Source organism: Scyliorhinus torazame, chromosome 12, assembly GCF_047496885.1.
Source record: "Scyliorhinus torazame isolate Kashiwa2021f chromosome 12, sScyTor2.1, whole genome shotgun sequence".
NCBI lineage: Eukaryota > Metazoa > Chordata > Chondrichthyes > Carcharhiniformes > Scyliorhinidae > Scyliorhinus > Scyliorhinus torazame.
In genome coordinates, this window is record NC_092718.1 from 214,344,640 (window position 1) to 214,364,812 (window position 20,173).

A 20,173-nucleotide genomic window follows, 5' to 3' on the forward strand; every position below is an offset into this window, starting at 1 on the left:
AGATTGCTGAAAAGTCCAAATAGTGTAATTTTGGGGCATACATAACAAACCAGCATAACCCACTGCTCATGGATATAGCTCTCCATTTCTTATCTGTCTTAAATGAGGGGCCTGTATATAAGTACCCAATAATTTTTTTCCAGGGGCAATTTAGCATGAATTGAAGGCTTTTTGTTTTTTCTGCCTCTGTAGATAGTTCAAGCAGTGTCCTATTGCCCTTCCTGCCAGCACTGTCCCCCGCCACACCCTCCTTTCACCTCTTGCCACCAACTCCTTCTGTTGGTACAGAGGCAAGGGTATCTAGTCTCCAAGTTGTACAATTGAATATCCTACCCCCCTCCTCCCCGTACATTGGTACTGAGGGTATTTCTCCAACACAATTAGTGTTTGTACTGCTTGGCTGTGTACATTTTTTTTTGCTGTTTTAATAAGATATGGCCAATCCACCCAACCTACATCCTTGGGTCCTGGGGGTGAGACCCAAGCAGACTCCACACAGGCAGTGGGCCAGGATCGAACCCAGGTCCTCAGTGCTGTGAGGCAGCAGTGCTAAGCACCATGCCACTGCTGCCCTGGCCTGTTGCTTTTAAACTGGTGCTCTATAGTTCGTGTCTCTCTCTCTCTCTCCTTTTCTCTCTCTTCTCTTTCCCCCCCCCCCCCCCCCCCCCCCCCCCCAACCACCACAAACGGGGGGGAAGCATCCTTTCATCTCTCAAGCCCTCAAGATCCTGTATGTTAATAACTTGGTTGTTTTGCTGTTACCTGGCATTTGCATGACTAGTTGTACACCAATGTGATTGGCACAAACTGCTGTTGGTTCTAATCTTTACCTTGAAGGGTGAGTACTGAATTCCAACCTCCTTGGGAAAACTGACATCCTGAGGATGAAAAAGCAAGGCAAGCCTGAGGAAGGAAATGGTGTCATGGGGCAAACTTTGTTGCTGATGTAGGCTGGAAATGGTGCAGCCTGCCCCATTCCCTTCAGTGCAAATTTAAACTTCCCTATTGTGGGGAAAATGCCAATGTTTGCTTGAGTTCTAAATGTTGGATTTGAAACCTAGTTCCCTGTTTGCGATTCTTTTTGCATATTGTAATGTGGTTAGCTCTAATTAAAACTAGCTTGCATACATCAGTGGTAAATTTAGTGGTACCAGTGGTAGTACATAATTCTACTTTTGGCTAACTAAATGTTTGAAACTAATTAGGTTGTGGATGCAGTGATGTTTACAAAACTATTTCTGGTTGGAACCATCTTGTAAAATAAACTGGGACGAGAGTGCAGAGCCACTTCTAAAGAATTGGAAGTACCTCTTTTAAACCTTGTAACCTATAACCGTGCTATGTAGCATGGAATTTAAGTGGGATTCTCCATGTCCCATCTACACACCAGAGATGTGGTCTTGCCATAAATGGTAGTCAAAGTAAAAGCTGCTTTGTGTTAAAAGTTGACTGTGAGCATATATTTAAATCACCTGATAGACTTGACAATCCCAACTAATCACCACTTGCATTGCCAGATCAGAAAAGGTCGGGTGAAGTCAGTGGGAAGTGTAAAGTAATTTGGCTGTTAAACTTTAAATACACGAGCTGCAAAACCCGTATACACCTACTGTGAAAAATAATTAACTATTTTCTTGAATTTCTTTATGCAGGGGAGTGATGACGACATCAAGAGCTGATTTGGAGTTTCTTAAACTTAGATGCTTTAGCTAGTTCAGATTCAGTAGCTTTCCCATAACTATTTCCTGGATACCCTCTGCTTTGTCTAAATGCATAGTTGCTCCAAATTAATTGAAACTTTGGAAGCTGAGAGATTCTTATACATATAGCACGCACTCACTATGTATGAAATAGGTCTACTAGTGAAATGCAGTGACTGATTTATCTTTTTTGCAAAGCAGTTGGAAAGGTTAACTTTTTTTATTATACAAGCTGTTTTGGTACTGCTTAGTTTGTTTTACTGATTCAATTACTTTGTATTTCTTTACCGCTTTCTTTGTATAAGCAGATGGTGAGTTACTTTAAATCTAGATGCTTGATTCTGGTCCAGTTTATAAAACTTTTTGGGTTTCAAGACCATCTTGCTTACATTTCAGAATTGATTCTGAAATATTAGCTGCAGTATTGGAAGACTGCTGTACTGCAAGACTAACTGTTCCTTTTTGAAGGGGGCCATCTCTACTGAATTTTGCCTAACATTCCCCCACCCTTTGTCAATATTGATTTGATGAGCTATAACTCACTGGTTGTGGTTCATTTTCCACCAGCATGGGGCAAAAATTCTAAATCCATAAGAAGGCTTGAGACCTGTATGAAGAGTTAGCTGACAAATTGTAAACCTTTCTGGTTCCTAGCAGCTTGTGGACAAGGGGAAAAAATTGGGAGTCCTGGTTATGTCTGGCATCTTATTCTGAAATTTATCTGCTGACATTCAACTTGCTACATCCCACAGAGCATTTCATTTCCATAGGTTTGAATTCTGAAACATCAGATGGGTGAGGGAATGCAAGTTGTACTTTTATGAACTGGACCAGAACAGCCATGAACCTGAATTTTGCATTTTGAATTCAATGTAGTGTTGTGTACAACTGGATATTTTGGATGGGAACAAGCACTAAGCAGTTGGGTTTTTCCCCTGTACCTTGCCATGTGTTTTCTCAATCAAGGAGTTAACAACTTCTCTCTGAATGCAATTGAGCAATAGGTTTTTTCTTGTATTCCATTAATCTTCAATTGTCAGGCTCAATAGGAAAAGGTGGTTTGAATCCACTAATGCCTTTTTTGTTCTGGTCCCTGTTGAGGTGTCTATTGGTGAAGCTCTGGAAATTTGCAATTTAACACTACAAAATGTCCAGTCTTCTAGTGAATTGTGGATGAGCTTTCACACAGAATAAATCTTAAAATGCCGTTCAGCAATATGCTTGGTGTAGGGATTGTACAGTTTCCAAAAATTCCCATAGCCATGGCCCACCAATTTTTTTTTTTGTTACAAGTGGGAAAACTAATCTCATTGGGTGCTAGTTGTAGATGTTCCCATCCTTTGAGTGCTGTGTTGTGCTCCAGAAATGCATACAGATGAATGCTGTTTGGTTCAGACCTACCATTCACATGTAATGCAATCTTGTAAAAGGTTATCTTTTTACAAAGCATTAACAACCATAGACAGATACTGCATTGCTCTGGATGGCTTATTATATGCCTAGTATCAAATGGACAACTAGTTAGTCCTGTGATTCTTCAGTTCCTTGATGTCGACCAAATTAATGTCTAACATTGTAACTTGCCACTTCTGTAAGAAATTGCAATGGTATATAATCTGTATCTTGGTTAAATTGTGGGGCATCAAATATGTTCTACTTCTATTAATTTAACACCACTTGAAGAGAAATATGCAAATGGCCTGATGGTGGCATTTGAGCTTTACTGGCATGCCAACAGGTCTTGGGTTTTGAACTAAATAAAGATTAAGGAGCATTTTGGCAGTATCTGTTTAGTCTTAGTCTTTGGATTCACTATTTCTTCAAATTCCTACAGCTGGAAAAACACTGCAAATATTTAATATTGAAATGAAAAGTAAGATGAAGGCTCATACCATGGTGGATGATGTCACTTTCTGGAAGTGGATCTCGCTGAACACAATAGCCCTGGTAACAGACACTGCAGTCTATCACTGGAGCATGGAGGGAGAGTCTCAGCCAATGAAGGTCTTTGATAGACACTCCAGTCTAGCAGGCTGCCAGATCATCAATTACCGTACTGACGCCAAGCAGAAATGGTTACTGCTCATTGGTATCTCTGCCCAGGTATATAAAGCATTCACTATGTGCTACTGTTATTTTGTACTCTGGGAATAAGATTTCCCTTGTATTGCTTCCCATGTGCATGTTGGCTGGAGAGGCCAACTTGTGTCCAATTGCTTGTTTTGGGATGTGATGGTGTCACTCAGTTTTGGGGATGTGATGGTGTCGCTCAGTGTATCTGGAGTTTATACCAGTGTGCTATCCAGCTATTGTTTTTTTTTAAATGCAATACCTTATCCTCATGCTGAGTAAGAGTGGGGAGCACATGGGTGTGGCTAGTCCTTGCCAGAGGGCAGATGCACAACAGTCAGGGGCATTGGGAGCTGGCTGTTCAACTGCAGAAGCAGCTAAAGTACCCCCAATTTCTTTTGGGCTAAAATGATTTTCAGCTATGTGTGGTAGGCATGTGCACTCTTTATGGGCTTAAAATGCACCTTTTGCATTCCCCACCACCACCACCAACAACAACTGACAGGAGAGGAAAGCACGTGTAGCTGCTTTTGAGTTTCTCTAACATTTTTAAATTTGGTTCTTTGAACAGCAAAACCGGGTGGTGGGTGCAATGCAGCTATACTCTTTGGACAGGAAGGTATCTCAGCCAATTGAAGGGCATGCAGCTGCCTTTGCACAGTTCAAGATGGAAGGCAATGCAGAGGAATCAACTTTATTCTGCTTTGCTGTCCGAGGACAAGCTGGAGGAAAGGTGAGTCTGGCTTTGGTATCATAGGCTAGTTGCCAGTACTGGGCAATTGTTGTCTTTGAATTGTTACTTTTCTCCTTTTGCAGGCTGGGCCCTATTGCAGGCTGGCTCTAAATCCATTAGCTGCTAAAACCACCGTGACTTTTCTAATGTGTAGATAGCAAACAACCACTGGTTGAGTTTGGAGACTTACATGGAGGCCCTTTGTGGATGACTTGTCCTTCCCTTGCCAGTTCCAGTAAGAGTGGCAACATGGGCAGTTTTCTATTTCTATTACAGCAGTGCATTACTGCCTGCAGTCACAGAAGGTTTGGAATGTTGCTAGTCTATATTTTCAACCCACCACAAGTGAGTTAGTACTTGGCTCTGCAGCACCTACTTATGAATTCTAGCTAACAGTAATTTGAATACTGTAGTGAACCAACATGGTTTGAACTCTTTTATAATGCTGACACATATTGGATTGTACACTCCTATGTCTGGTTTTCTTGCAGCTTCACATTATCGAAGTGGGTACTCCTCCTACAGGGAACCAGCCCTTTGCTAAAAAGGCAGTGGATGTCTTTTTCCCACCAGAAGCTCAAAATGACTTTCCTGTTGCAATGCAGGTAATTAAATATGTACAGTGGTGAAATTGTTCATTACCACTAGTTGCCTCAACTGTGGGGTCCCATGGAGGTACTTCGTATATTTTGTCTGGATGCCAGTTGGATTCATTGTTTTATGTCCATAAAACAGGTCAAATGAAAATGGCCGAGTATCCAATTAAGGGGCAACTTGCACCTACCCTGCACATCTTTGTGTTGTAGGGGTGAGACCCACACAGACACAAATGGGCAAACTCAGACAGGCTGAGATCGAACCTGGGTCCTTGGTGCTATGAGGCAGCAGTGCTAACCTTTGTGCCACCTGCTAATTTGTCACTTTAATACTTCGTACATGCCTGTGTATATTGGCTGCTCATATATCAACTTGGTATTGTCACTGGGTTGAACATTATCATTTTTGGGTGTTGAATTTGCATATGAACAAGTACTTCATCAATAACAGTTGTATGGTCAAATATACCAGTCAGAAGCACCAAGCCCAGTCTTGAGGAAAGGTCAGCTTTTGTGGCACTGACAGCTCCTTTGTATGTATTAACTGGCTCAGGTTGGCAGCACCCTTGCCTACGTTCTGGGTTCAATTCTTGCTTCAGGACTAGTGTGCAATTATGCTTACACTGCCAGTGCAATTTTGGTGTACTGCACTACATGCTGTACTTTGGATAAGGCATAAACCCAAGGCCCCATTTGCCTGCTTTAGATGTTTTCTTAAAAAATCCTTTGATTTCCTTGCTCTTTTGGAGCAGACAAACAGAAATCCTTTCAATTCTGCTGGAACAAATTATCTGGTTGTAATCACATTGTGGGAATGTGCACAAATACTTTTTCATATTGTGTTGCCCACCCCTAATTGCGTTGAGGGGGCATTCACACTGCTGTGGGTCTTGATTCACATGTAGCCCAAACCAAAGTCAGGATAGCTGATTTTTCTTTCCCTATTGGCATTGGTGAGCCCGGTGGACTTTAATGACGCAACTCCAGATTTCTTCTCAAATTTCGGCATCTGTTATGGTGGGATTCAAACCTGGGCCCCCAGGGTATACCCATGGTCTCTCGATTATTAGTCCAGTAACAATACCACTGACTCTCCAGTTTTTGTTAGCCATAAAGTGCTTTGAGACTGCTGCTCTGCTTCTGGGATTGGATGCTTGCATATATCTGTTCTCCAGAGGTGGTGATTTCTCTTTAGGGTTTTCCCTGTAGTTTCAAACTGTCAAGTGTGATCGATGTTTGGGGCAGGGGGTGGCACGCTGCTGTAATTTCCTTGCCATCTGTTAACACACTGGGTCTGGAATCGCCAGTTGTCTATTCGACCCCCTAATGCTGAAAAGTGGAACTGGACTGCTCCAGGTGTCATTTGAAATGTCGACTGCAGTGAATAGAACTGTTCTGTGGGAAGGAGATTCTTTGCATTATTGCAGCTAATTGTGCTGATCAAAATCTCAGTTGGCTGAAGATTGAGACATTTTACAGACCAAAAAGACTATGGATTGTCCCAAATGCATCCAAACTGAGTTCCACTGACGCATACAGAACAGACCTTGCAATTGGCGATGAATGGCCATCGCCCAGTGATCATAAATACACTAGCCTCTCCAGTGCACACTATTCCAAACTAATGCTACAGCAAAGCAATTCTTGCTGTCGAGTATACTGATCCTTTCTTTTGTAAACACCTAATTGTATTTACTGTTTGACCCAACACCTGTGTTCTTCCTCTGCCTTACACACAACCTGACACTGGCTTTCTGACCTTCTGTTCCACCACTGATTAAAATAATCAGCTGTAACTGATTCTCGTGATGGGACAGCCACTTGGGTCACTGTCCTCCCAGTCTGCGTGGGTTTGCTCCGGTTTCCTCCCACAAATTCCGACTATGTGCTTGGGTGAATTCGACATTCTGAATTCTCCCTCCGTACCCAAACAGGTACTGTAATGTGGCGACTAGGGGATTTTCACAACTTATTTGCAGCGTTTGTGACGCTAATAATTATGTAAACAATTTGGAGACTTTGATTTTTGCAGGCAGTAGTTGTCATTTTGCAGTTGCAAATTTTGTCTTTGGTATGCAATTAGTTAATTAACTTTTTGTTGTCTTTCCTGAAAAGATAAGTGCAAAGCATGATGTTGTTTTTCTAATCACTAAATATGGATACATCCATCTATATGATTTGGAGACTGGAACCTGTATTTACATGAACAGAATCAGTGGAGAGACCATCTTCGTTACAGCAGGACACGATGCCACATCTGGGATAATTGGAGTGAATCGAAAGGGTCAGGTAGGGAAATCTACAAGTTGGAATTATTTAGCAGCAAGTTTCACTAACTTGCATGCATGAGAAGTTCATGAACCAATGCAAAAAGATGCTTATAATTTCAAAAGCAACATCACAGCTGATCTTGGCTTGCTGAAGAAGCCTGTGTTTTACTGGTGGTGATTCTCATGACATCCACATCAATCTTTTGTCACTACACTTGTTGGTTTTGAATGATGAATTCCAATCTTGCCCCCACAAGTTGGCTCATCTGCTGTTGATGTATACTCTTCACCTCAACCCCATCTGTATGCAGCCCCTTGGCAGAGCCTTAATAGACATGGTCAGCTCCCATGCTGACGTGGCTCCGCTTAAAAAAAAAAAAAAAAAAAAAAAAAAAGAAGCCTGAATTCCTCCAGCTCTATCCTTATCGATCCTTATCTGCCACCCACTGTATATCCCAGTACCTTCCCTGCTCACCAAGCTGAAATTTAATTCTATGAATCCTCTTGTCTTTTTTTTATATAAAAAAAAAAGACATCTTCAACCAAGTTTTAGCAACCCCTCCAAAGAACCCATTTGGCACACTGGAAGTGCCTCGATGCCTTTCTGAAGGTGCTATACTGAATACATCATGCATGTGTCAATTTACATGGCGGCTTTGTGCTCCGTTCAGTAACTAGCTTATTGCTTCATAAATTATAAAATGTGCTTCTTGATTTCAGTTTAAATTTCTGCAGTGGGAGAGTAGTAGTGGATTGTTGTAGGATGTCTTGTTTGGCTTATTGTGCTATTTTCTAGAATGCAGAGTATTTCAGATTGGGGTATTTCAGATTGGGGTATGTGCTGGATGACCTTGCGGCTTTAGAGCAGTCCTGTGACCAGGTAGCGGCAACAACATGCTTGTCAAGAGGAAGTGTTATTCAAGAGTCAATTGATCCATCACTTGCTGGTTATAGCGACATTAATTTTTAAGGTGGAAATGGGATCGGTGTTGGCAGCCCTTGTATTTAACCAAAGGTCATTGCTCAGAGCCTTCCTTTTTGGCAGACAGTGGGAATGATAGGCTGCTACTTGAATTGATTCTAAAAATTCTTCACCCTATTGCTTGGCATATTGGCACATTATTCAATATCTGAAATGTAATATCTTTCATGGGTTTCCTCCGGATGCTCCAGTTTCCTCCACAGTCCAGATGTGCAGGTTAGGTGGATTGGCCATGCTAAATTACTGCTAGAGTCCAAAAAGGTTGGGTTACTGGGATAGGATGACAGCGTGGGTTTAAGTAGGGTGCTCTTTCAAGAGCTGATGTAAACTTGATGGGCCAAATGGTGGCCTCCTGCACTATAAACTCTATGATGAATCATAAGTTAGTATGCAGGCACAAAGTGATTGAGGAATAAAAGCTTGAAAAATGGTGAGGCCACATCAGGAGTACTCTGTACAGGTTTGGTTTCCTTGGGATAGAACTGCATTTTGTGGTTATTGGATAGGCACATGGAGCACACCAGAAAGACAGGAGTGGGATAGCTTGATCTTGGTTTCAGACAAAGCTCAGCACAACATAGAGGGCTGAAGGGCCTGTTCTATGTTCCAAGCAGTTCAGAGAAGGTTCACTTACTGGGATGAAGGACAGGTTGGGCCTACATCTATTGACATTTAGTAGATTGAGGTGAGTGGGCTGGCAAGGGTGGATGCTGAGGATATCTTCCTGTTGGCAATCTAGAATAAGGACTCGTATATTTTTAAAATGGACGAAGATTCTTTGGCATCTTGTGGTCCTGAATATTTTAAGCTGAGTTAGATTGACTGACTCCCTTGTCAGTCGAGATCCGTCACAACCAGAGGTTCTAGGGAAAGACTAGAAGTGGAAGCCACAATCTTATTAGTTCTCCCAGTGAGACAGGAGACAGCAAAGAGTGAGTTTGGGAATTTGAATCGAGGTGGGAATTCAAAGCTGGGTGGGGAGGAAGTGCTTTTTGTGACTGGTAAGTGTTTCTGTTTTTCTGTTTCTTTTCATTGGTGTATTTATTTTTTTCTTTGTTTATTTATTTAAATTTTTTGGGGGGGAAATTGAAATTGTTGAAGTTAAGCCAAGGTTTAAGACATGGCAGGAGATCTCAGACCCGTGTCGTGCTCCTTATGTGCGATGTGGGAGCTCAGGGACACGTCCACTGTCCCTGGCTCCTTCACGTGCATGAAGTGTGTCCAGTTGCAGCTCCTGTTAGACCGCTTGACGGCTCTGGAGCTGCGGATGGACTCACTTTGGAGCATCCGCAATGCTGAGGATGTCATGGATAGCACGTTTAGCGAGTTGGTACACCGCAGGTGAAAGGTACTGAGGGAGATAGTAAATGGGTGACCAAAAGACAGAGCAAGAGTAGGAAGGCAGTGCAGGTGTCCTCTGCGGTCATCTCCCTGCAAAACAGATATACCGCTTTGGATACTGTTGAGGGAGATGGCTCACCAGGGGAAGGCAGCAGCAGCCAGGTTCATGGCACCGTAGCTGGCTCTGCTGCGCAGCTGGGCAGGAAGAAGAATGGCAGGGCTATAGTGATAGGGGACTCAATTGTAAGGGGAATAGACCGGCGGTTCTGCGGATGCAATCGAGACTCCAGGATGGTATGTTGACTCCCTGGTGCAAGGGTCAAGGATGTCTCTGAGCGGCTGCAGGACATTCTTGGGGGGGGGGGGGGGGAGAAAAAGAGGTGAACAGCCAGCTGTCGTGGTAGGCACTTAGGCACCAATGATATAGGTAAAAAGTTGAATTTGGGGAGCTAGGAGTTAAACTTAAAAAGTAGGACCTCGAAGGTAGTAATCTCAGAATTGCTACCAGTGCCACGAGCTAGTCAGAGTAGGAATGTCAGGATAGAGAGGATGAATACGTGGCTCGAGAGATGGTGCAAGAGGGACGGATTCAAATTCCTGGGACATTGGAACCGGTTCTGGGGTAGGTGGGACCTGTACAAACTGGACGGGTTACACCTGGGCAGGACTGGAACTGATGTCCTAGGTGGGCTATTTGCTAGAGCGGTTGGGGAGTGTTTAAACTAATGTGGCAGGGGGATGGGAACCGATGCAGGAAGTCGGAAGGTAGTAAAACAGGGACAGAAAAGGCAGTAAGGGGGAAAGTGTAAGGCAGAGAAGCCATAGTCAAAAACCAAAGGGCGACAGTACAAGGTACAGTGACTGAGGGGAGCTCAGTGAATAGGACCAGGAGTACTAAAAGAAATAAAACGGGAAGTGAAAACATTAATGGTAAGCGACGTGGCAGGTTGTTACAGGAAGATATGGGTTCAACGACAAGGAAAATTAGGAGAAAGGTTAAGAGGAAATATAACTTAGGAGAGGTTACTGATCGAGGTGTTAAGATTCAGAACAGAGGTAAAAAAGCCAACGTAAGTGTACTTTACCTGAATGCTCGTAGTATTCTGAATAAGGTAAATGAGTTGATGGCGCAAATCATCGTGAATGACTTAGTGTCCATTACTGAAACATGGTTAAAGGATGGTCACGACTGGGAGTTAAATATCCGAGGGTATCAAACTATACAGAAGGACAGAGTTGATTGGACGGGAGGTGGTGTAGCTCTGTTATTTAAGGATGACATCCGGGCAACAGTAAGGGATGACATTGGTGCTATGGAGGATAAGGTTGAATCCATTTGGGTGGAAATCAGGAATAGTAAGGCGAAAAGGTCACTGATGGGAGTAGTCTATAGGCCACCAAATAGTAACATTAAGGTGGGGCAGGCAATAAACAAAAATAACTGATGCATGTAGAAATGGTACAGCAGTTATCATGGGGGATTTTAATCTACATATGGATTGGTTTAACCAGGTCGGTCAAGGCAGCCTTGAGGAGGAGTTTATACAATGTATCTGCGATAGTTTCCTCGAACAGTATGTAATGGAACCTACGAGGGAACAAGCGGTCCTAGATCTGGTCCTGTGTAATGAGACAGGATCTCCTAGTTAGGGATCCTCTCGGAAGGAGTGATCACTATATGGTGGAATTTAAAATGCAGATGGAGGGTGAGAAGGTAAAATCAAGCACTAGTGTTTTGTGCTTAAACAAAGGCGATTACAATGGGATGAGAAGAACTAGCTAAGGTAGACTGGGAGCAAAGACTTTATGGTGGAACAGTGGAGAACCTGCCAAGTGATTTTTCAGTGCCCAGCAAAGGTTTATACTAGCAAAAAGGAAGGATGGTAAAAAGAGGGAAAATCGACTGTGGATATCTAAGGAAATAAGGGAGAGTATCAAATTGAAGGAAAAAACATACAAAGTAGCAAAGATTAGTGGGAGACTAGAGGACTGGGAAATCTTTAGGGGGCAACAGAAAGCTACTAAAGCTATAAAGAGTAAGATAGATTGAGTAAACTTGCTCAGAATATAAGAACAGATAGTAAAAGTTTCTACAAATACATATAACAAAAGAGTGGCTAAGGTAAATATTGGTCCTTTAGAGGATGAGCAGGGAGATTTAATAATGGGAGATGAGGAAATGGCTGAGGAACTGAACAGGTTTTTTGGGTCGGTCTTCACAGTGGAAGACACAAATAACATGCCAGTGACTGATGGAAATGAGGCTATGACAGGGGAGGACCTTGAGAGGATTGATATCACCAAGGAGGTAGTGATGGGCAAGCTAATGGGGCTAAAGGTAGACAAGTCTCCTGGCCCTGATGGAATGCATCCCAGAGTGCTAAAAGAGATGGCTAGGGAAATTACAAATGCACTCATGATGATTTACCAAAATTCACTAGACTCTGGGGTGGTCCTGGCGGATTGGAAATTAGCCAATGTGACACCACTGTTTTAAAAAAAGGAGGTAGGCAGAAAGCGGGTAATTATAGGCCAGTGAGCCTAACTTCGGTAGTAGGGAAGATGCTGGAATCTATCAAGGAAGAAATAGCGAGGCATCTGGATGGAAATTGTCCCATTGGACAGACGCAGCATGGGTTCATAAAGGGCAGGTCGTGCCTAACTAATTTAGTGGAATTTTTTGAGGACATTAACAGTGCGGTAGTTAACGGGGAGCCAATGGATGTGGTATATCTGGATTTCCAGAAAGCCTTTGACAAGGTGCCACAAGGTTGTTGCATCAGATAAAGATGCATGGCATTAAGGGTAAAGTAGTAGCATGGATAGAGGATTGGTTAATTAATAGAAAGCAAAGAGTGGGGATTAATGGGTGTTTCTCTGGTTGGCAATCAGTAGCTAGTGGTGTCCCTCAGGGATCAGTGTTGGGCCCACAACTGTTCACAATTTACATAGTTGATTTGGAGTTGGGGACCAAGGGCAATGTGTCCCAAGTTTGCAGACTACACTAAGATGAGTGGTAAAGCAAAAAGTGCAGAGGATACTGGAAGCCTGCAGAGGGATTTGGATCGGCTAAGTGAATGGGCTAGGGTCTGGCAGATGGAATACAATGTTGACAAATGTGAGGTTATCCATTTTGGTAGGAATAACAGCAAAAGGGATTATTATTTAAATTATAAAATATTAAAACATGCTGCCGTGCAGAGAGACCTGGGTGTGCTAGTGCATGAGTCGTAGAAAGTTGGTTTATAGGTGCAACAGGTGATTAAGAAGGCAAATGGAATTTTGTCCTTCATTGCTAGAGGGATGGAGTTTAAGACAAGGGAGGTGCTGCTGCAATTGTATAAGGTGTTAGTGAGGCCACACCTGGAGTATTGTGTTCAGTTTTGGTCTCCTTACTTGAGAAAGGACGTACTGGCACTGGAGGGTGTGCAGAGGAGATTCACTAGGTTAATCCCAGAGCTGAAGGGGTTGGATTACGAGGAGAGGTTGAGTAGACTGGGACTATACTTGTTGAAATTTAAAAGGATACGGGGGGGATCTTGTAGAAACAGATAAAATTATGAAGGGAATAGATAGGATAGATGCGGGCAGGTTGTTTCCACTGGCGGGTGAAAGCAGAACTAGGGGGCATAGCCTCAAAATAAGGGGAAGTAGATTTAGGACTGAGTTTAGGAGGAGCTTCTTCACCCAAAGGGTTGTGAATCTCTGGAATTCCTTGCCCAGTGAAGCAGTTGAGGCTCCTTCATTAAATGTTTTTAAGATAAAGATAGTTTTTTGAAGAATAAAGGGATTAAGGGTTATGGTGTTCTGGCCGGAAAGTGGAGCTGAGTCCACAAAAGATCAGCCATGATCTCATTGAATGGTGGAGCAGGCTCGAGGGGCCAGATGGCCTACTCCTGCTCTTAGTTCTTATGTTATATTAGCCATGATCCTACCAAATGGCCGAGCAGATATGAGGGGCTGAATGACTACCTGTTGCTTTTGTTTGTAAATAACTTTATTTCTACGTAAATATTATTTGTTTTACTCGCTTCCAGGTCGAGTTCTCTTGCATTAATCTAAATACATGAGCAGCCTGAATTCATATACATGCAAATGACTGTGCCTACTGTGCTTCTGCTGTGGGCAAAATCTTGGGAAGGTTTATAAGAGGACGTATAATCTGGAAAGGAATAATTTGATTAGAGATAGTCATCACGGTTTTGTGAAGGGTAGGTCGTGCCTCACAAACCTTATTGAGTTCTTTGAGAAGGTGACCAAACTGGTGGATGAGGGTAAAGCAGTTGATGTGGTGTATATGGATTTCAGTAAAGTGTTTAATAAGGTTCCCCACGGTAGGCTACTGCAGAAAATACAGAGGCATGGGATTCGGGGTGATTTAGCAGTTTGGATCAGAAATTGGCTAGCTGGAAGAAGACTAGGGTGGTGGTTGATGGGAAATGTTCAGACTGCAGTCCAGTTACTAGTGGTGTACCACAAGGATCTGTTTTGGGGCCACTGCTGTTTGTCATTTTTATAAATGACCTGGAGGAAGGTGTAGAAGGATGGGTGAGTAAATTTGCAGATGACACTAAAGTCGGTGGAGTTGTGGACAGTGTGGAAGGATGCTACAAGTTACATAGATAAGCTGCAGCGCTGGGCTGAGAGGTGGCAAATGGAGTTTAATGCAGAAAAGTGTGAGGTGATTAATTTTGGAAGGAATAACAGGAAGACTGAGTACTGGGCTAATGGTAAGATTCTTGGCAGTGTAGATGAGCAGAGAGATCTGTGTCCATGTACATAGATCCCTGAAAGTTGCCACCCGGATTGAGGGCTGTTAAGAAGGCGTATGGTGTGTTCGCTTTTATTGGTAGAGGGATTGAGTTTCTGAGCCATGAGGTCATGTTGCAGCTGTACAAAACTCTGGTGCGGCTGCATTTGGAGTATTGCGTGCAATTCTGGTCGCCGCATTATAGGAAGGACGTGAAAGCATTGGAAAGGGTGCAGAGGAGATTTACCAGAATGTTGCCTGGTATGGAGGGAAGATTTTGTGAGGAAAGGCTGAGGGAATTGAGGCTGTTTTCGTTAGAGAGAAGGTTAAGAGGTGACTTTATTGAGGCATACAAGATGATCAGAGGATGGGATGGGGTGGACAGTGAGCCTTTTTCCTCGGATAGTGATGTCTAGCACGAGGGGACATAGCTTTAAATTGAGGGGAGATAGATACATGACAGATGTCAGAGGTAGGTTCTTTACTCAGAGTAGTAAGGGCGTGGAATGCCCTGCCTGCAACAGTAGTGGACTCGCCAACACTAAGGGCATTCAAATGGTCATTGGATAGACCTATGGACGATAAGGGAATAGTGTAGATGGGCTTTAGTGGTTTCACAGGTCAGTGCAACATCGAGGGCCGAAGGGCCTGTACGGCCTGTACTGTGCTGTAATGTTCCATTCTATATGGTGCCTACCATTGAGTCTCTGTAATGCAACTCCTTGCCTTTTAAATGTAACTAAAATATAATGGTTTGTGGATTGCACTTGTAGCTAAATGCCTTAATCACTCATTCCACTATATTGAGTGAACAGTTGTTGCCACGGTTTGCTTAACTCACTGAAGCAGAGGTTGTAAATGAGTACTTTGCTTCTGTCTTTGCCAAAATAGATGGCGACAATGGCCCAGTTGTGGGTGTTGAAGCAACTGAGCAATATATGGTGATAAAGAAGAGGTGCTAAGAAGGCTGGCAGCAGATCGAGAAGTTGCCAGGCCTAGATGGGATGTGCTGAGGCAAGGGAGCAAATCATGGAGCTGTTAACAGAAAATTTCCAGGCCTTTCTGAATACCGAATTGGACCTGAGGGACGGAGGATTGCAAATGTGACGCTCTTCTTAAAGGAGCAAGAATAATGCAGGAAACTACAGACCTGTCGGCTTGACAGTGGAAAACGAGACCAAGGCTATAATACAGGATAAGATTAATATATTTTTCTGCCGGAGTTCTTTGACAAGGAGGCACAAGCAGATGAGGGCAGTGCTGTGGATGTTGTATATTTGCGACTTTAAGAAAGCATTTGATACAGTGCCACATGGCAAGTTTTAATGTTTGGGATTGAGTGTGCTTTGGCAGCATGGATTCATGAGATGAAACAGGAGGGTATAGGTGGGCATTTCTCAGACTACAAGTTGAAGTTGTGTTCCCCAGAGTGGGTGTTGGGACCCTTTTTCTGAATTATATAAACTGTTTGAGGGCAAAATATCTAAATTTGCAACTAATACTAAGCTGGGGAGAATAGTGAATTGGAGGATGACATGGAGTTGACTTCAGAGGGACATTGGTAAGTTGGCGAAATGGGCAGACTAATTTCAATGCAGAGAAATGTGAATGTGTTTTGGCGAATGTGGGAGACCATTAAGGCTCAATGGTACAACTGAGTACAGGGACAGAAGGCCCTCTGAATTCAAGTGCATAATTCTCTAAAGGTGGCCAGGCTAGTTGAAACAGCGGAGTAGGCTTGGGGTTATAAATGGAGGCATGAGTATAAAAACAAGGAATTGATGCTACACCTCAATCCTGGGATAGACCCTATTTGGAATTTATTTTAGTAAGATGTTGAAGTGCGGAGAGATTTACTAGAATGATACCAGGAATGAGAAAATTAGATAAAAGGGAAATTGGGCTTGTCTCCTTGGAGTGGTGAGGTGTTAAAAAAATTATGAACAATTTTGACGGGTAAGGAAGATGGATATTCTGTTTCTGCTGGTTTAGTATGTCAGTGACTAGGGAATCACCATTTCAAGATGGTCAACAAGAGAGCATGTTGGATGTGGAAAAACTGCTTTACTCAGCAAGAGAGCTAGAAGTGGGAGGAAAGATTTCTACTGTTATTGGGATTTTGAATGTGCCGAGTGGTGGAGGCAGATTCCATAGGAAGATTTGAGAGCTAGATATACATTTGAAATGGGGAAAAAGAGACTAGGTAGTTCTTTCAGGAGCCGGCCTCCTGTGCTGTTTTTATAAAAAAAAAAAAAAACATTCTATGGTAATTGCACCGTCCTCCGAATTGACTAATTGCACCTCTATCTCTGTAGAGAGCACCAGAAAACCGGCTAGGTTCAAGGCTGGAATAAGTCTGTTGATAGATTAGATTAGTATTTGCTTTGATACTATGGCCTTTAACTTCCTTCATGATTGCATTTCATATCCTGTCCTTGTTCGAATCTTTAAAAAAAAAATGCAAGTAATATCCTGATAATAATAGCATTTAAGATTGAGTAGTTTGAAAAGTTACTGGTCTGACAAGTTCTACAATCTCTTAACCATGGCTCATTTTACAGCACCGTTATCCCAAAAACCTAACCTGATCATAACCAGATAGATCCTTCAGTTTGCCCTCTTCCACTCCCTTCTGGTTAGTGCAATTGCTTGCATTTTGTCCATCTCAGCTCAAACCCATCAGCTGCGACTTTATTCCAGCTTGCTTAAAACCTGTCGATCTTGACTCCAATCTTTTCAAAGGAGAACAACCTCTGCCTCTTTGACCCAAGCTTGTAGGTGAAATCCTAATCCCTCGGACCATGTGAATCACCTCTGCACCCTTTCAAGGACCTGAACTGGGCACTACTCAAATTTAAGGAACATCTCCTTCCTGTATTGAGTACTGATTTCTCAGCATTGATGCAGTCAATTGCTGCCAACAATTTTCTGGGATTTGATTGCTTCCATGTACCCCATGTGAAGGATTAACCAGATCAATATTTGTCATGTAGTTGGCCTTGCTTTTAACATCCACATCCAGGAATCACTTATTCAAATTTAATGTGAACAATGAATAATTTTTGCAGGTAATGTTTGAACAGGTGAAATTATTTGGAATGGAATAGCAAGTGATCTGAAGGAGTGCTGAGTAGGTGCGCATGGTTTTAAACTCTGCCCAAGGGCACATGAACAAGTAGAACATCTAGTCGTTCTAGCTACTGCAAATATGATCAGCCTCATTTGTCCTAGAACTATGTTGCTGTGAAAAGGCACTGGGGCTTAAACTCCAGAATAAAATTTGGCCTTTTGCCATTGAAGATGGTATTTTTGGCACTTTGCATTTGAAGAAATTGCTTTCCTTTTTGGAAATGTTAAAATATGGATTGGTTTTTAAAACCAAACGCAATTTGGCTTCCCGTCTAAAGCTCAGGTCAACTATACTGGTCTGTCTTCCTCATGTGAAATACCAGTTTTCTATATCAAATGAAGTGGAGTCTGGGTTTAGTGTTTTACTAAACCAAATATTCTCTCTGCCGCCATCTACGTTGTATTAAATAAAAATGGTTTCCTAAAATGCTGAGATCTAATGGCTGTTCACTCTTGCAGGTGTTATCTGTCTGTGTTGAGGAAGAGAACATCATTCCTTATATCACCAACGTTTTGCAGAATCCAGACCTTGCTCTGCGCATGGCTGTGCGCAATAATCTGGCTGGGGCGGAGGAACTTTTTGCTCGCAAGTTCAATGCTCTCTTTGCTCAGGGAAACTATTCTGAAGCAGCAAAAATAGCTGCAAATGCACCCAAGGTAATGCATTTACAATGTAATACAAATTGAGTTGACAGGGCAAGCCTCTTTTGTTGCAGTTCTTTGGATGTAACATATGTATTTACAATTATTTGCAAGAAATTGATGCAGCTAGTTTGTCTCCACTCCACTTAGGGTTACTTGCCCCAAAGAATTGCACTCTGGGGAAATTTCACAAGATTAATTTTGTGTAAGTGCGTTTGGAACCACGTTTGGTGGTAAACATTGCATGATTAGTGCCTTAATTTAGTCAGTGATGCTGATATTGTACTGTGTGAGTCTGCTTGCTTCTATGTATGAACAAAATCTGTTTAGTGACAGATGTAATGAAGCAAGGACATGTTGACCATTGTCTTAATAGTGCTTCCTAATTCCTTTTGGACTCTATAATTCACTTTGCTTGTTTATGCATTTCACTTCATCTTGTGCCTTTCTTTTGATCAGGGTATCTTGCGCACTCCAGACACAATTCGCCGTTTTCAGAGTGTACCTGCCCAGCCAGGACAGACTTCTCCTTTGCTGCAGTACTTTGGAATCCTGCTTGATCAAGGGCAGCTGAACAAATTTGAGTCTTTGGAATTGTGTAGGCCAGTACTACAGCAGGGCCGCAAGCAATTGCTTGAGAAGTGGCTAAAAGAGGATAAGGTAATAATTTGACAGGAATTTTCATTTGCAGGCTAGTTTTTGCGCACTTGCACTTTTTCTTCAAACATGATGCAACTGCATGTGCTTGCTACACATTTGCCCAGATCTCTCTAACAATGTGAGACCTTAATTGTCTTGCGCACTTCCTAATTTATTAATTAAATTGGGGCACTGCTAGCTGTGCCAGCATTATTGCTGATCCCCCAATTGCCCTTGAACTGAGCAGTTTGCTAGGCCATTTCCGAGGGCAGTTACAAGTTAATCACCTGGAGTAATGTTTAGGTCAGAATGGGTAAGGATGGCATTTCTTTCTGCAATGTGCATGGGGTTGGCGCATCATTAGACTTCTAATTCCTTTGTATTGAATTCAAACTTCACCATTTGCTGCAGTGGAATTTAAATCTGATATCATTATGCTACACCCTCCCTGAAGCTTAAGTGTGAATCCCCCAAGGGGTCTACTTTCCAGATATCAAATTATTTGAGTGGAGTTGCTTGTTATGGATTTAGGAGGTTGCTGGCCAACTAGGGCATCCGGCAGAACTGCGTGTATTTATGTCCTACCTGATTGCCTTGAACCATGCAGACCCAGTGCTTGGTTCATTTGATAACATACTTGTGCTCTGTCTTTAAGTTGCCCACTTGGCCCTTCTCCGAGCCTCCACCTGCAAGGCTGAAATATTGAACATTTTTGTGCTCTTGAATTGTGCTACAATGCTACCTAACCCAGGACCAAATGGTTTACTTTAACTGAACTTGCTAGCAATCGTCTCCAGCACTAACCGACTGGATGCAGTATGCACAATTGTGATGCATGGTGGTATGGTACCAAGTTATCTGCCTTATGGCTTCACGAACAATGTTGTAGAACTACAATAACCAAGAGTTATGATCTGAATATAGAACAGCACAGTACAGGCCCTTCAGTCCACAATGTGCCGACCATTTATCCTAATCTAAGATCAACCTAACCTACACCGCTTCAATTTACTGCTGTCCATGTGCCTGCCCCAGAGTCGCTAATGTCCCTAATGGCTCTGACTCCACCACCTCCACTGGCAGTGTGTTCCACGCACCCACCACTGTGTAAAGAATCTACCTCTGACACTTATTGGCCATGCCTTCCCCAAAGATGCCAATGGCTGTTTGGCATGAATGTGTAATCATGCCCTCTAGTATCTCCCTCAAGAGCTGAATCCTTGGAGTCTAATTTGCTAAATAAGGTTAATACAACTCTGACAACAGGTACTGATTGCTTTGTGTTCAAGAGCAAGAATAGCACCTCCCAACTTGTTTGTAG

The 20,173-nt window shown here is 42.7% G+C and overlaps 1 protein-coding gene across 2 annotated transcripts in view; it reads left to right on the forward strand.

The window, feature by feature from the left end:
- LOC140386967 (clathrin heavy chain 1) overlaps positions 1-20,173 on the forward strand; it is an 83,995-nt gene that overhangs the window by 26,957 nt on the left and 36,865 nt on the right. For both annotated transcript variants that reach the window (XM_072469913.1, XM_072469914.1), the window contains exons 4-9: positions 3,535-3,803; positions 4,342-4,503; positions 4,995-5,108; positions 7,215-7,388; positions 18,031-18,228; positions 18,673-18,873. In XM_072469913.1, coding sequence (XP_072326014.1) covers positions 3,535-3,803; positions 4,342-4,503; positions 4,995-5,108; positions 7,215-7,388; positions 18,031-18,228; positions 18,673-18,873 — 1,118 coding nt within the window. The remainder of the gene's footprint in view (positions 1-3,534; positions 3,804-4,341; positions 4,504-4,994; positions 5,109-7,214; positions 7,389-18,030; positions 18,229-18,672; positions 18,874-20,173) is intronic.